Below are 16,424 nucleotides of genomic sequence, written 5' to 3' on the forward strand. Positions count from 1 at the left end.
GAATGTGGATAGAAACAAACCTTCTGAGGGGTGGGTGTCACACGAGACATGGCAAGTATGCAAAATGTATACAGTGCCCAGCCCAACACGCCTACTGTGTAGGAAAGGGTTGCCTCCGCTGTTACCTGAATTGGCCAAGATGTCTGGACTCTGTTTTAGAAGGAACAGAGTCGGGTTGGGGGGCATGGGGTGCTGTCTACCAATTTCCCTTGCCTATAGGGTCTGTTTCCTTGTTCCGTCAGAGAGTTAGAAAATCAAGCTCTGTAGGGAAAACTGTCTGTCATTTGGGAGGTTTCAGTATCTACCTGCTGGTGTCCCAGGAAGGATTTACATTAAGGAAAGGCTTGGCTTGTTCCTTCTTGGCTTTTTAGGCAAGGGGCTCAGGATTCCCAGGACGATGTGGTCTGTGGTGGTGGGGAGTGGGGCAGTGTGGCTTCCATTCCCCGGGGTGAAAAGTCTTGTTTCTAATAAACTCAATAAGGGCAACAATTATAGCCCTGTAGCACCATAGTGAGAGTCTAGAAGCAGGTGCACTCACAGAGGGAAATGAGGGCCTCAGTGGTAAGGCTCACACTGTGTAGAGGGCAGAGGGCAGGGGGCATATTGTGTGCTGTTGTAAGGTTTATCTCTTTGTGTTGCTTTGGCACCTTTGTGGAGGGTGCCAAAGACAGATCCTAGGCTGCACAGTGGTGTGTGACATGTCTCTGTGCACACGTAGCTCCAAATGCGATTTTAGGCAAATAAGCACTACAGGATTACTTCCTTTGGGGGCAAACACCAAAAAAGCCAATAGGTTTTTATGGTTTTTTAGATCTGTTGCTTAGTCTATTCCCCTTATTGAGTTTATTAGAAACAAGACTTTTCACCCCCGTTGATGAAGGGCGAAGTCAGAGCACAGCATGATACATGCGTTGAGGGCCTGTTGGGCGTAGGGTGGGGGATCAGAGTCAATTACTTCAAGTAAAACCACAAGAGGAGATGTGAGCCTTTGAGGCTCCCCAAGGCCAAGGCCTCTGCCATGAGGTCCCCCGGAAGAGCACGCGCCGTTTTGATTGTCTCTGCTCTGCAGTCTAGGCAGATGGAGGACTTTAGTTCTTGCTGTAGGACATGAAGACACTGTGCATTTCCCACTGGCTCCTGGGCATGGCGCTCATCCTCTGCTCCGTGCACACCCGCAGCCTCAGGAGATGTCTGAGTTCCATGGACGTGCACCATATAGGACAGAGTTTCTGGGACATCAGAAGATCCCTGGTGAGCCCGGGTCTGAAGGAATGGGGTCTGCCTTACCTCACGTCTTAGCCTGAAAGGCATGTGCTTTCCTGTCACTTGTGTGGTAATCTGAGAGGGTGGAGACTTCTCATTGATGCCGGTCCTGTTTGTTACAGCAAACTAAAGACACCTTCAAAAATATCACCATCCTGTCCTCACTGAAGAATCTGGACAGCATTAAGGTACCAGTTGGTTTGTGTCTGCTTTTTAAAGACTTAGTGCAAAGAAATAAATCCCTACCCAGTGTGCTCTTAGTGCTCCAGGCTTCTTTGTCCTCTGAGAAGTCTGGGCATGACAGTATTCCAGGGACTTTGAAATCATGGGCGTGACCAAAGAAGTGACACTTTCCCAGAGGGTGGCAGAAGTACCGGGTACTCCAATGGGACAGGAATTCAGTGACTTGGAGATTGTTTTGGGAGGTTCCATGGGGGGAAATGAAGACAAACAAATAAAAACAAAAACTGGAGTCATTTAAAAGCGGAGGAAGCTTGTAGATAAGAAAATATAAGGTCTAAGATACAGGGTGGAACAGGGTGTGACGCCACTGAAGGCAGGGCTCTGTGACAGGGCAGCCAGCAAGCAGGTTTAGGATGCAAAGAATGTGCTGAGTAGAGTAGAGGGTTGAGGGGGGCGGCTGCCTTTGGAACCAGACAGAGACAACAGAGCCGACGAGGAGACTTCTGGGATGAAAGTTGTATCACTGTTATAGGGTCTGGGCGTGTGCTCTACAGTCAGCAGCAGGATGGGAAGGCCAGTAGGGCTTCCAGCTCCCTGTCCAGAAAGGATGTTACCAGCTGGTAGTTTGCTGCGGAGTCTTTGCTTTACAAAATGGGCCCGTGAGGTGCATTTAGAGTGATCTCTTAGCCAGGTGTGTGTGTGTTTGGGGGGCATGCTTACAAGTTTGAAACCAGTCTGTTTAAGTTTGTGAGTTCCAGGCCAGCCAGGGCTACATTGATGCACAAACGCAACTTTTAGTTCAAAGGGAATAAGAGATAGTTTATGCCATAGCCAAACAGGAGCGACTACACCCTGGAATCTGGATTATGCCAAACGGAGTGTTTCAAAGCAGTACAGCATCATGAAGCTTGTATAGCAATAGGACAAAAGACAGGCACAATCAAGGCATTTAAAACGTATTGGTGGGAGCATAAGGCAGGCAGGTTACAGCAAATTGTAGAGAATCTGCTACAGGCCTCGGATGCTATCTGATGACATTCTTAGCTCTAGGGACACGAGTGGTCTATTAGTATATTCCAGAAAGTGTCTCCTGGTAGTCACAGTAGCTAGGTCAGACATAGAGATGCATGCCTATAAAGGGGATGAAAGACAGCCCGAGATAATTTGACTCTGGATACATAATGTTACAACTCCCCACAACCGCAGAGGTTCTATTTAGTCAGTTAGCCTTGGAGAATCTTAATCATACATTAGACTTTTTTTTCCTGGTAATTTCCAGTTCATGGTTATCAAGACCCTGTCTCAAAAAGCAAAGCAAATTGAACAACAACAACAAAAACCAAAAACCCAAAATGTTTTGACCTCTGCATTTATTCTAAAAAGATCTATATTTTAGTTGTTGCTGAGTCCTTAGATGACAAACTAAAAATATGTATCTATGAGGAATTGACTTCAAAAGGAATGATGAGTTAATGGCAAAGCCAGGAATAGAACACCCCCTTCCCGTTTATGCCTCTGTTTCCAGATTTGTTCTCCTCCTGAGATTGAGAAATAGCTGATGTGGAGTAAGGAAGGGAGGTAGTGAATTAGGTCTTTATTATATATTCCTGCCCTGTCTTCTCTCTTGTCTCTCCCTCATTCGTTCCATTTCTTTTCTCTTTTAAAATTATTTAGTGTGTGTGTGTGTGTGTGTGTGTGTGTGTGTGTGTGTGAGAGAGAGAGAGAGAGAGAGAGAGAGAGAGAGAGAGAGAGAGAGAGAGAGAGAGAGAGAGAGAGAGGAAAACTTTTGGGCATTAGTTCTTTACTTTCTTCACATGGGATTTGAGGGTGGAACTCAGGTTCTCAGACTTAGTCAAAAGTTCATCAACTGCTGAACCAACTTTTCTCCCGCCTGTTCTCCCTCCCTCCCTCCCTCCCTCCCTCCCTCCCTCCCTCCCTCCCCCCCCCTCACTATTTTTTTCTAATGCCACAGTCTTTAATAACACAGCGGTGTGTAACCTTTTTCTCTGGCTAAGAGATCCACTGAGGGCAGGGGAACAGAAGATCCTGATTCCAATTAGTCTGCCACTGTCTAGGAAAAACTGCCCTGGGGCTAGAGGCTGGGGAGTGAACCTTCTGCATCACTTCCTCAGGCCTGCAGAGTGCCAACTGTCCACTGCCTCTCAGGGCTGTGCTTTGTCTTTGAGGCATCTGCTTTCCATTGCAGTCCACTGAGCTCCCCAGATGTGGCTGCCGGTCGCCAGTCTCACAAATTTCAGCTCCTTGCCCTGGCCCAGTTTAAGGGGAAAATTGCGAGAGAGTCCAGTAGTGTGTGGGGTTCAGGGCTTAGTGGTCAGGATGAATATATTGGTCAAGCCTGGTAAGATCCCTGATGTCCAGGAGCCAAGGATGTTGTGAGCTGGGAGATTACAGAGCAAACAGCCTTGGTTTGTGGGATGCGACCCCTCTCATAAAGGAGACACCTGGTTCTTGGAGGGAGCTAATAACATTGTTCCAGGGAGGTTGTGCTGAGAATCCTTGTCTGTGATGGCATTCCAAGCCCTATTCTTTGTGAATACATCTCCTGGCTATAGGTGACTTGACTGTGGGAAACATGGAAGAAAACCCTGAATTCTAGAAAAGAATGTTCAGTTCTGTAACTTCTTGTACTTTTTCTCCAAAGTGTTGAGAGCAGAGGGCCTCCGGGGCACACTCTAATTTGTGTCTGTAGCCTGTAGATGTGTGCTGTGTGACCAGCCACCTCCTGACCTTCTACAGAGACAGGGTGTTCAAGGACCATCAGGAGACAAGTCACGAGGTCATGAGGAAAATCAGCAAGATTGCCAACTTGTTCCTCCAAATGCAGAGAACACTGGAGCAATGTGTGAGTCCGTGCGTCCGAGAGTCAGTGCGCCCGCGAGTCAGTGCGCCCGAATCCCAAGCAGCTGCTCCCATTCTGTCCAGAATGAGCCCAGGACTGGTGCTGTTGGATATTTCTTGCCCTTGTCAGATATGTCGCCTCGTGGAGTGGCCAGTTGACGCCAGAGTGTCTCCTAAGTGTAGAATGGCCTCTAAGAGGGACGCGCCAAGGGTTTCATTCTGACCATAAGCACACCTCTGGACTTCCTGTTTCTGATCCTTTGAAATTTCCATGCTAAGATATTTTTGGGAAGTCGGACAGTAAGGCCTATGTCCAAGGGTCACCTGTAAGTTCACTGTCACTTGTTAAAATCAAACAGAGACAAAAGTAAAAATCACCAACCAAAACTCAGGCCAAGAGAAACTGTAGGCTCCATCCTAATGGCTGTTGATGAGTTCCTGTGTGGCGTGGCTCCTCTGTGGCAGGTGATGGCTTCCCTCCCTGTCTCAGATCCCATTAACTATTAGAAAGGGTAGCGGTCCCTGTCCTGCTTTAAAACTTACAGCTGGGCAATCACATGAATATAGTTAATCAATTAGTTAACCCTGTAGGGTGTTGCACTCAGCACTGTGACAAGGTAGACCTGGTGCGTGCTCGCCTGAGGAGCAGAAGCCAGGGTCAAATGCAGACTTTCTCCACATCTTCACTTGCCTAGGGAGGAGGAGCGTGTAGGAAGGAGGGGCACGTAGGGGAGGGGCACGTAGGGAGGAGGGGCATATAGGGAAGAGGGGCATGTAGGGGAAGGGACAGACATGTAGGAAGGAGGGGCATGTAGGGGGAGGGGCACATAGGGAGGCGGAACATCTAGGGAGGAGGGGTGTGTAGGGAGGAGGGGCATGTAGAGGGAGGGGCACGTAGGGAGGAGGAACATCTAGGGAGGAGGGGCGTGTAGGGAGGAGGGGCATGTAGGGGGAGGGGCACGTAGGGAGGAGGAACATCTAGGGAGGAGGGGCGTGTAGGGAGGAGGGGCATGTAGGGGGAGGGGCATGTAGGGAGGAGGAACATCTAGGGAGGAGGGGTGTGTAGGGAGGAGGGGCATGTAGGAGGAGGGGCACATAGGGAGGAGGAACATCTAGGGAGGAGGGGCGTGTAGGGAGGAGTTGCTATGCATGGAGGAGGGCTGTGCAAGGAGGAGGGGTGTGCACCGAGGAGGAGCATCTAGAGAGGAGGGGTGTGTAGGGAGGAGGGCTGTGCAGGGAAGAGGGCTTTGCAGGGAGGAGGGCATGTAACAGTCTTCTAACGAGTGCTGCCTTGTGTCCCGCAGGTTCATAGTCAGTGTCACTGCAGTCAGGAAGCCACCAATGCAACCAGAATCATCCAAGACAACTACAATCAGGTGAGGACTGAGGAGAGCCCAGGGAGGACAGAAAGTGAGATGCTGGAGAGAGCACAATGTTTCAGCCTTCTCTCCAAGCCAAATCATTTACTCTTCCCTCCAGTCTTCATGGAAGGCCCATCTGAGCTGATGCCCGCAAAAATGTTGTAGGTCATTGGGCAATTCCCGGGTCCTCCCCTCCACCCTTCCTCTGCTGTGTTCTTATACCTTCACATCTGGCCTGGCTTGCTTAAGATATGATCATACAAGGGGAGCAACGGTCCCCAGTAAATCTGAAACTGTTACCCACGAAACATAACACATACAATGTTCTTGTGGTCAGGACCTGGCCCTTGGCATCCTGCCTCTTGCTGCACTCAGTACTTCTCACATGGGTGTTGATGCAGGGGCAGTTACTAGGGTACGTCATCTACAGATTTGATTGAGGTACAGTAGTTCTGGGGTGAGACCGAAGTCCCTCATTCTCAACACTCTCAAATGATGCCAGTGCATTGAAGGGAGAAGAAGAGGTTAGGACTGTTTTGGGGCTCAGCTTTTGGGGGGGACAGACCTTATTAAGCGATGCTGGAGGGAGAGTGAAGATTCAAGTGGTTTGTACTGTGAGCCAGACACTGTTCCAAGACCACTAAGGAGTTGTCACATGACTCTCCGCATCAAGGCTTCAAGTGAAAACGGATTTGGATAAATCGGGGGAATGAAGGCACAAATGGGTTTTGTGAATTATACACATGATGCCATTTTTAAATCTTATTTTATTTTATTCTTTTTTTTTGTTTTAGCTGGAGGTCTCGTCTGCTGCCCTAAAGTCTCTAGGAGAGCTAGACATCTTCTTAGCCTGGATTGGCAAGAATCATCGAGAGACTTCTGCAGCTTAACACTAAGTGCCTTGTCTGATTAGAGATACACAACCCACTGTGAGCTCTCTCTCTCCTGGCCCCTCAGTGGTCAACAGCTAACTTTGAAGAGGAGGCAGATGTGGAAAGTTCCCATAATTGTCTAAAACGAGGGTCTCTTCTTGGAGATTGCTGATGTGGAAGGAATCCTCTCTTCTGGGCTGGATCCTCACTGGACAAGTTGGGGTTTGAGTTGCTCTCAGCTGCTGCTGAAGTCTCAGCTCTCTGATTCCACCTGAAAGAGCCGAGTGGGCAGCTATGGTATTTATGGCAGCATGTGGCTGATGAACCATCCTGGATGCTGCCACAGCTCCTCTGATTTATTGTGAAGTGGCTTCTCCCAGGCCTGTGCTGTGCACCTCATGGTGAGCTATAGTGCATATTGTACTGACTGTCATTTATGAATAAACTGGGCTTTACCTATGAGGATGAACTGTCTTCTGACTCATTCATCTATGGAAATGAAAGAGACCCCCTCCCCCCCAAATGGGGAACATGTGGGGAAGCTTAATTCTAGATGGGGATAAGATACATGTAGGTTTTTAGAAAAGTTTGAGTAGAAAAGTGTTCTGGGTGAGTATATGACTACATTTTTCATCGCTGTAACAAAAGGTCTAGGCTAGGTAACTTTGTCAACAAAAACAAATTTATTGCTCATAATTCTAGAGGTTCTAGGGAATGGGTTTGACCATCTGGACCCTGGTGAGGACCACACAGAAGGAGCTGTCACAGTGGAGGGAGCATGGTAGGAAGAAGACAGCACATTGAGACTGAAGCTAGAACAAGCAGGAGCCAGGCCTACTCTTTCTCTTTTAAATATGCTTTCATTTATTCTTTGAGGATTTCATGTATGTGTGCCAGGGTCTCTGTCACCACCATGGCCTGCAGAGTAGTTATCCATAGGAAGCAAGAAGGTAGTTTGGTTCAACATGACTGAGTAGCTGGTGTTGGTTCAAACTTTGGGAGTCTGATGCCAGGCAGTTTATTTTAGGCATAATTAAGCACAGCACAATTTGGTTAAAAAAATTCCTGTTGATAAATAATTCAGTCCTGTGTGCACAAGAAAACTTAAGGCATGACTATGTTGAGACTCTTTGTAAAATATATGTGACATCTTCCATAAAGAAAGACTCTATACATTGACTGAGAAAGACAAGCTCATGACAAGGGTCTAGGGGAGGATCCTATGTGGTCTGTCACACAAATAGTGCAACGGTCACCAGTCTACTAACCACATCCACTTCTGGCCTTCTGGGTGGAAAACAAATTATACAGCTCTCCCCATGAAGAGAGCCCTCATTTGTCCTTGTATAAGACTTCATAGTTTATGCTTTTGTAGATAGAATGAGACCTCCAAAGTCAGGCAGATTTGGTTCCAGTGCCTCATGATTCTGAACAAGGAACTCAATTTCTCTAAACATCTGAGTATTCTTAAGTAAACCAGTTATTGACATCAGTCTTAGGATGCTGAGTTGACCAGCAGGTGAGGTAAGGTGACGCCAGCGGTCTCAGCAGGGTGGAAGGAGCAGTGATATGCTTTAACTCTGGTTCTAAGTATCCCTTGCTCCAGAGAAGTTCCTTTCCTTTGTCCTTAGTGTCTGTAGATACCATCATGAAGTCCTGCTTTTACCAGCCTCCATACTTTATACTCTACCTGATAATTTAAAAGCCAGACTCATTATCATGACCTAGAAGTCTCTAACATCTGCATGCCTACACTACCTAGCTCCTCTCCCACACCATTGCTCAGCCATTCTGACTTCCTTAGTGTTCCTCGATACAGCAGGCATGATGTTATTTCAAGACTGGTGTGTTTCACAGACACACACACACACACACACACACACACACACACACACACACACCTGTAAAGCGAAGTAGGATTTTAACCCTTCACCTCACACATTATTTTTTAACGGGACCGATAGACTCCTAAGAAGCAACAAAACTGTTTGTACAGTAGTTAGCCTTTCAAGGTGACTGTGAGCTACAACTCATGCTGAAGTGGCTGGCTGAGTAGTTCCTACATTTTTAGTATTTTCTGACTACCCTGGACTTTCCCAAAGACTTGTATCACTTGCACCCAAGCTTCAAGCTTTTACTCTACAGAACGCGATTTTAGCCTATATCCAGCCCTGCCGTCAGCAATCTCATGTCTCTTTCGTATTTCCTTAGCATCCTATGTTGCTTATTGTGTTTCCCAACTTGAAAGTAAGCTCCATAAACATCGGGGGGACATTTGTTTTGTTTACTTTGTGATATTTAGTATGTGTTAAATTCATATTTCTTGAGTAAATGATATGAATGAGTTAAAGCAATTCTAACCACAAACATTTATATGTTTGTGTATACTAGCAATAGTCTCTAAACATATAACATATTTTACTATAAATGTATTTTAATTCTCATAGCAATCCAATATCAGTGCTGAGCATAAAACTAGGCTAAAATGTTTCCTAACTGAAAGAAAGTAGTAAAGATAATTATATTTCAAAGATGATAGTGAGAAAATAGGTTAATGTAGCACAAATAATAAAATTCCAAAGACAGATATTGGGGTTCAACCTGAAGATCAGAAAAGCAAAGCAGTCAGTCACTTGCTCTTATCTCTACCAAAATGTTGATCCTGCGTCCACAAATCTTCAGAATGAGGCTGAGCCGAGACCTGTCTCCTCTAGGCTAATATTTCTCTCCAGTGCTGTGATTAAAGGTGTGTACCACCACCACCTAGCCTCTATGGCTCACTAGTGTGGCTACTGGGATTAAAGGTGTGTGCCACCATTGCCTGGTCTGTATTGCTGACCAGTGTTGCTGTTTTACTCTCTGATCTTCAAGCTTTATTTATTAAAATGCAAATGAAATATCACTACATTTCCCCCCTTTTTGTCTAAAATAAGAAGGCTATAAGAAAAGCTATAGACAAAAGTACAATGACTATATATAACATATACATGCAATAAATATGCCAAAAATGTCTAGTCCATTTGCATTTGTTAAATTCAGAGAAAATATTCCATATCTATCCTATCTTGGTGAATCTAAAGTCTTGTACCTAATCTACCTTCTATCATAACTTGCTTTCTGCGTCTGGTAAACAAGGAAAGCAATAGCTATAACTATCTCGTGTTCAACTCCCTCAGACACCCGAGAAGGAAATAATATTAACTGCGTAAGCAGGAAGTGAAAGCAGGTGACTTCCAAACAATGTGAGAAATGACAGAAACAGCTGAGTGCCTGGACAGTTGCCCAAAGTTCCTCTGCAACATTGAGGTGTCCATCTTCAGCCTTTTCTGAGAAGCAGGATGCTTTGTGTCCTGCTTGTCTCATTGGGACAGCATACTGCCAGCAGTTGAGGCAGGGGCATTTTCTTGCCCAGTGGCTTATTTTTGGCACAAAGAAAGTAAACTCCATGTGGAGTTTCTTCAATGCCCATTATCATCTCTGAAGTAAATTGGTACTGTAAGGAGCAGACATGTCTCATTATCATAAAAAAGAGCCTATGTTATTAAAACATCTTAAATGTCATATTTTGTAGATCTCTTAAGTGTTTTGAAGATGACCTGTCTATTTAAAATATATTTCTATTTGACCTTGAAAACATACCTAATGTGACTACAAGTTAGATTGCAATAGGTGACTCATTACTAACCTGCATTTCCTTATTAACCTAAACAGTTGGTAATAATAACGTTCAAGGGCTGGAAATTTGTATTATATTGTTAAATGAATTGTATAGGTACAATACCTTGAACAGAATTAGAAACATATGTACAGTATGTTTTAACAAAATTAATATCAAATTTGTATCAATATATAAAATTTGTATACAATATACAAAAGTCCAATTCAATGTAAACATTTAAAACTAATAGTTGCTTTCTAGAAGTAGATTTAATAATCACTTCTTTTAATCTTATCATATCTATACCATCCTTTTTTCAAAGTAGATTCTACCCTTTTATCCTATCATATCTGTATCCTCTTTTTTCTTTTCAAAACAAGAACTCTGAATCTAATCTCTTTTGTTCAACTTTTCTTCCAACTATAACCAATAACAACTTGTAACCAACCCCCCTAAAACAATGACAAGTATCTATAATCCATTGAATGACCAAAGATCACTCACCCCACTTTTAGTAAATGTTCATGGTATCATGTTCTTAAATTTACTTCCTGCTGTTTGGGGGCAACGACATCTTTAGGGGATTCTGAAAAGAAAAATTTTGGTTAATTGTTAAGTCCTGGGAGAGGTGCTGTGTCATTTGTTGTCCAGTCTCTGCATAATGGGAAAGTGCAAGGCTCATCTCAGGTCCTGGCTAGAGTAGTCTGTTAGGCTGGATCATCTTAGCTAGCCACCTCGAAATTCTTCTGAGCAGTTTGTAGTCCAAAGCTAATCTTTAGGGGGTGTTTTTTTCAGCTTAGTGTTCTTATCATAGTACTGAAGGAATTGTCATTGTGGGCCCCACCCTCCTTATGGAGACTTCCTGAGGTCAGTGTTAGGTGTGCTCCTGGTTCACTGCAGAAAAACGATAGGCACACATACCTGAAATCATGTACAGGAAGGTAGATGAAACCTGTTCCTAGAATTAGTTAGTACTACTCTATATGGCCATTAATATAATGACAAAAAGTGTCGATCGCCTTGGCGAGTTACTCTGTCTAGGGTCTGTAACCCGCCTGGCTGGTCAGTTATTCCAGGGTCACGGAGAGGTACCACCTGAAAGACATGGGCCGATAAGAGGAAGGAGGCTAGGCAAATTTGTTGAAGCCTCCGTTTATTAGAGTCATGGTTGCAGCTTATATAGCCCCTGGATGAGGAACTTGGGGGGCTGGGGCACGAGATCTTGCCACGTGGTCCAAACCGGTCACGAGGTCGTTGGCCAGGAGGTTACGATCGGTCAGGTCACGATTCCTTAGTCAGGAAGTCACAAGTTGACACACCTAGTTCTCTAGATAGTTAGAGTGTGAGGCGGGTTCCGCTAACAGATAGCTCTCTATTAACAGTTAATTTGAGTGTGGGATAGGCTTTGTCAATAAAACAATTCTCAATACAATTGAGAAGTAGAGCCCTCTGCAAACTTCTCAGGGCAATGCTCCCTATAATAATTTTGGTGGGGGACATGGCTCCTGACAAAAAAAGTTTATACATATACATACATATATATACATATATATGTATATATATCTTATAAATCTTATACTGTAAGAAAAGCTGTTAAAGAGTCCATATAAAACCAAAGGACTATGACATTAGTGGATAGCCGTTTTTCTCCTGAAAAGACAGAAACAAAACTCTTCCTCCAACCCTAATTTTGGGGAAATTCTCTTTTGGTAAGTTATATCTGATCAAATAAAAAGCATTTGTTAGTTTTATAGGTTAGTTTAGATTAAATGGCCATGTTGTTTAATGAACTATCATGTCTTCTAATTAAGAGGTGGTCCTTGTTCAAATTGAATTTTTTTTTTATCAATTTTGATGGTATCCATAGCTTTTCTTCTCCAGTGGAAACAAAAGCAAAACCCCTTCCCCAACATAACACATATCCTGGTTTCCATTCTGAGGTCAGGACATCTTTAAAGTATATTGGCTGACTTAATGCCATAGTTTTTTTTTCTACTATCCAATGTCTCTCTGCAGCTGTTGTTCCTTTCTCATTAGCATCTGGAAAATTTAAAGTTAATAAAGCGTTATGCAGTCTATTTCTAGAGGCATTTAACATTTCTTTCTGTTTATTTAACATATCTTTTAGAGTTCAATTTGATCTTTCTATAACTGCCTGTCCTATAGGATTGTGTGGTATACTTGTAATATTTTTATATTACAATAAAGCAAAAAAAACCTGTTTCATTTTCTTAGAGACACTTGCTGGAGCATTGTCTGTTTTTATTTGTACAGGTATACCCATTATGACCATAACTTCTAGCAAATGTATGATTACTGGATCAGCCTTTTCTAAACTCAAAGCAGCTGTCCATTGAAAACTTGAATAGGTATCAATGGTGTGGTGTACATATTTTAGTTTATCTAATTCTATAAAACAGAACACATCCATTTGCCAGATTTCATTCCTTTGAGTTATTTCCTGAAGTTAATGGTGTTTGGTTGTATAAAGAACAAGTAGGATATTTCCTTATAATTTCTTTGGCTTGCTGCCATGTGATAAAAAGTCTTTTTTAAAACCTTTGCTATTGACATGATGTTTTCTAAATGAAATTCTGAGGCCTTAAGCACATTTCCAATCAGTAATTGATCAATTTCCGTATTACTTTGTGCTAGAGGACCTGGCAGAATGTATGGGATCAGATGTGTTATATATATATGGGATGATGCCTGTTTGTGATTATATCTTGTAAATGAATAAATAATGAAGTCAATTCTATATCATCTAGTATAAATTCAGTGGTTTTAATATGCAAAACAACTCTTTCTACATAGTATGAATTGGTAACTTTGTTGATGGGTACTTTAAAATCTTTTAGTACCACGAGAATAACATATAATTCTGACTTTGGACAAAATCATAAGGGCTTTGATCTACTTTACTTAAATTTTCTGATTTGTAACCAACCCACCTTTCCTCATTCATTTGTATCAGTTCAGAATATATGGGCTCCAGTTATTGGTGTGTCCTGTACAATGTGAGGGGGGATCCAATTAGTTTTCTTTATAAGTCAAATTCTCTTGCTTTTGGGATAGTTGTTAATCTGTCCCCCCAAATTGCTACAAGCTTGCGGGAGAATTGTCTGTAATCTGTCAATCATGTTGTAAATAAACGCTGATTGGCCAGGCAGGAAATATAGATGGGAAAACCAGACAGGAAGTAGAAATGATGTAATGAGAACAGGACAATTCTGGTAAGGAGGAAGGTGATTCCTCCCACTCCTGCCCAGACCACAGAAGCAGCAGGATGTGAGCTGCCCCAATGAAAAAAGGTACTGAGCCACAGGGCTAACATAGATCAGAAAAATGGGTTAATCAAGATGTGAGAGTTAGCCAGTGAGAGGCTAGAGCTAAAAGGCTAATCAGTTTTATAACTTATAGAGATCTCAGTGTGATTTTCTTTGGGGCTAAACAGTGTGGGGTACTGGGTACAACAAACAAGCCAGGCCCCTGTTCGTGTTACACAAGCTCTTTGCCAGGGTTCTCTTTCTTCCCATAATTTTTCAATTTCATTATTATTAAAAGGTATTCTAATTTCTGGTGAGTCTATTCCTGCAAATTGATGAAGTCTCAATTTTCTCCTTAAAATTAACTCAGAGACTTTTTCCACATAAGTTTTTAAGCTTTTAGTCAGCTTATGCGGTAAAAAGATCCATTCTAAGATAATATCTTCCATTAAAATTCCTGTAGGGGAATGTTTGGAGGGTACTAGACCAGAATGCAGTTAAGATTGGGATCCACATGATCCACATGTGCCTTCTGTAATCTCTCTTCAATCAAAGTCAATTCTCTCTCAGCTTCCACTAATAATTCCCTTGAACTGTTTAAATCCTTGTCACCATCTAAGATTTTGTTTAAATTAATCAGGTCATCAGGACCTATCCCAATAGTGTGCCATAGATGGAAAATGTCTCCTAGGAATCTTTGGAAATCATTAAGAGTCCTCAATCAGTTTCTCCTAATTTGCACATTTTAGGGTTTAATTTTTTGCAAACCTATTTTGTAGCCTAATAATTAATAGAATCTCCTCTTTGTATTTTTTCAGGAGCAATTTGTAATCCACAATAAGGCAAAATTTTCTTTAGTTCTTCAAACATTCTTTCTAAAGGAAGCAGTTTCGGATAAACCTTCATGGACATTTGCTGGACTGATGGTTGCTTTGAGCCACAGGGCATCATTCCCTTTTGAATTGTGCAGAGAAGTGTGTTCTGAATGAGGCATTTTATTATGTCTGTTGATCTATGGCAAATCCAGGTGATGGTAATTGAGGAGTGTAGAAAGGAGAATTAGCCAACACAGGCTATGGCTGCTATTTAAAACAAGCTGATAGTGTTCTGTTAAGCAGTACATCTTGTGCATGCAAAAATGAATTTGACCCTCTCACCCCTTCCTTCAGCTAATGGAAACTGACACAGCGACAACTTGTTCCTTCACCATCAGCTTTATAAACTGTTAACGTGAGCTTTCAGCAGCCCTTGCTGTGCCTCTGTAAATTATGACGTGCACACACTTTCTTTTCAGTGCAATGCATCAGAAGTTTTGATATGTGTAACTTTCATTTTTTGGTTGTGATTAAGAATCATGGATTTATTTTTTTGTAGCTCGTTGGCTATTGTTCTTGTGTATCCTGACAGCATCATGTGTGTCAACCTGTGTCAATCATGATGGGTAGTTATGAAATGCCAGACAGCTAAAATAAAAGTTTTGGACTTAAAAGAGTAAATAAATGCTGCTTTGGGGATATAAAAAAAAGTATCTATATTTGAAACAGATAGTAAAATGTCATCCATGTAATGGTTACTATAGATTCAGGAAATTGCTTATTCATCATTTCCAATGGCTGATTTACAAAATATTGACACAGGGTGAGGCTATTTAACATTCCCTATGGGAGAACATTCCATTGATATCATTTAGCAGACTGAGAATTATTATAAGTAAGAAATGTGAAAGCAAATTTTTCTGTCTTTTTCTTATATAGGAATAATGAAGAAACAATCTTTTAAATCAATAACTATGAGAGGCCACCCTTTAGGTAATAGAGAAGGAAAAGGAATGTCAGACTGTAGAGAACCCATTGGCTGAATCACTTTATTAATGGCTTGTAGATCTGCTACCATTCTCCATTTTCCAGATTTCTTTTTAACAACAAATACAGGAGAATTTCAAGGTTTGATTGTTTCTTCAACATGCTGAGATCTAGTTGCTCCTGTACTAACTGTCTAAAGCCTGCAGTTTCTCTGTTGTTAAAAGACCATTGCTTAACCCATACAGGTTTGCCAGTCAACTCTTTTAAAGGTAGGACTGTTGGTTCCTTTGAAATATAAGCAGCTGTTGTGCCCAGTTCCTGTACAACCTGAATGGTCAATGAATGTTCTTTAGAAAACCTTTTAAAATTTTTCCCAGAAACATACATTAATTTATGGTTTGTTTCTAAGATTGGGGGAATGTTAATCTGAGTATTCCATTGCTGTAACAAATCACATTCCCACAAATTCATTGTTATGTTAGCCACATATGGTTTTGATATTCCTTTCTGTCCTTCTAGCCCTATACATTTGACCCATCTCACATTCTTCTTTACCCAAGATAAAGTTCCAGTCCCTAAAAACTGAACATTTACATCCTGAAGAGGCCAATTTGAGTGCCAAGATTCTGATGAAATTATTGTTACATCCACACCCGTGTCTACCACACCTTCAATGACAGCATCATTCACTCATATTTTTAATTTTGGTCTTTGTTCATTTATAGAAGTTTACCAAAATACTCACTTTATAATTTATCCTGTTTTTTTTTGCTCTCTCTTCTATAGCTGTTCTGTTATCCAGAGCAGTATGGTTTCTTACAATAAATATTAGGTTCATTTATTTCTCTGAAAAGGAGTTTCCTCTATGATGGCAGGGAAAGACTGAACTGGATTTGGAACAGGGGCCTGTGAGAGGCCCCTTGCAGAGTTTACCAACAGCAAAGGATTACCATAAATATTCCTATTGACCTACATTCATTAGCCCAGTGCATGCCTTTGCCACTTCTTCTGCATAATCCAGAAGGGAGAGGCATTCTGAATGAACACTCGGCGGAATTGTGATTTTTTTGTTTTTTGTTTTGTTGTTTTGTAGAGTTTGAGAAATATCTGCTAATGTGCTTACTCGGTCACCATGTATACTATTCTATAAGCGGAACAAT

General features: G+C 42.3%; 1 protein-coding gene across 2 annotated transcripts; it reads left to right on the forward strand.

Moving 5' to 3' along the window:
• The first annotated feature begins 1,107 nt into the window (after positions 1 to 1,107).
• Il19 (interleukin 19) lies at positions 1,108 to 6,556 on the forward strand. 2 transcript variants are annotated; one of them, XM_057770966.1, is made up of 6 exons: positions 1,108 to 1,251; positions 1,386 to 1,451; positions 4,157 to 4,307; positions 4,698 to 4,710; positions 5,618 to 5,681; positions 6,461 to 6,556. In XM_057770966.1, the coding sequence occupies exons 1-6, from the start codon at positions 1,108 to 1,110 to the stop codon at positions 6,554 to 6,556; spliced, it is 534 nt and encodes a 177-aa protein (XP_057626949.1). The 2 variants fall into 2 exon arrangements, with proteins under 2 accessions (XP_057626949.1, XP_057626948.1); XM_057770965.1 differs by lacking the exon at positions 4,698 to 4,710 and having other exon boundaries at positions 4,157 to 4,309; positions 5,610 to 5,681.
• Positions 6,557 to 16,424: the final 9,868 nt, after the last annotated feature.

This window comes from Chionomys nivalis, chromosome 5 (assembly GCF_950005125.1).
Source record: "Chionomys nivalis chromosome 5, mChiNiv1.1, whole genome shotgun sequence".
NCBI lineage: Eukaryota > Metazoa > Chordata > Mammalia > Rodentia > Cricetidae > Chionomys > Chionomys nivalis.

What these genes read in the sequence shown, in the direction of transcription:
- Il19 (XM_057770966.1), top strand. Translation starts at nt 1,108, where the DNA reads ATGAAGACACTGTGCATTTCCCACTGGCTCCTGGGCATGGCGCTCATC. An exon ending in AGAATCTGGACAGCATTAAG is followed by an intron (nt 1,452 to 4,156) that starts GTACCAGTTGGT and finishes TTGTGTCTGTAG; the next exon opens with CCTGTAGATGTGTGCTGTGT. An exon ending in TCCAAGACAACTACAATCAG is followed by an intron (nt 5,682 to 6,460) that starts GTGAGGACTGAG and finishes TTTTTGTTTTAG; the next exon opens with CTGGAGGTCTCGTCTGCTGC.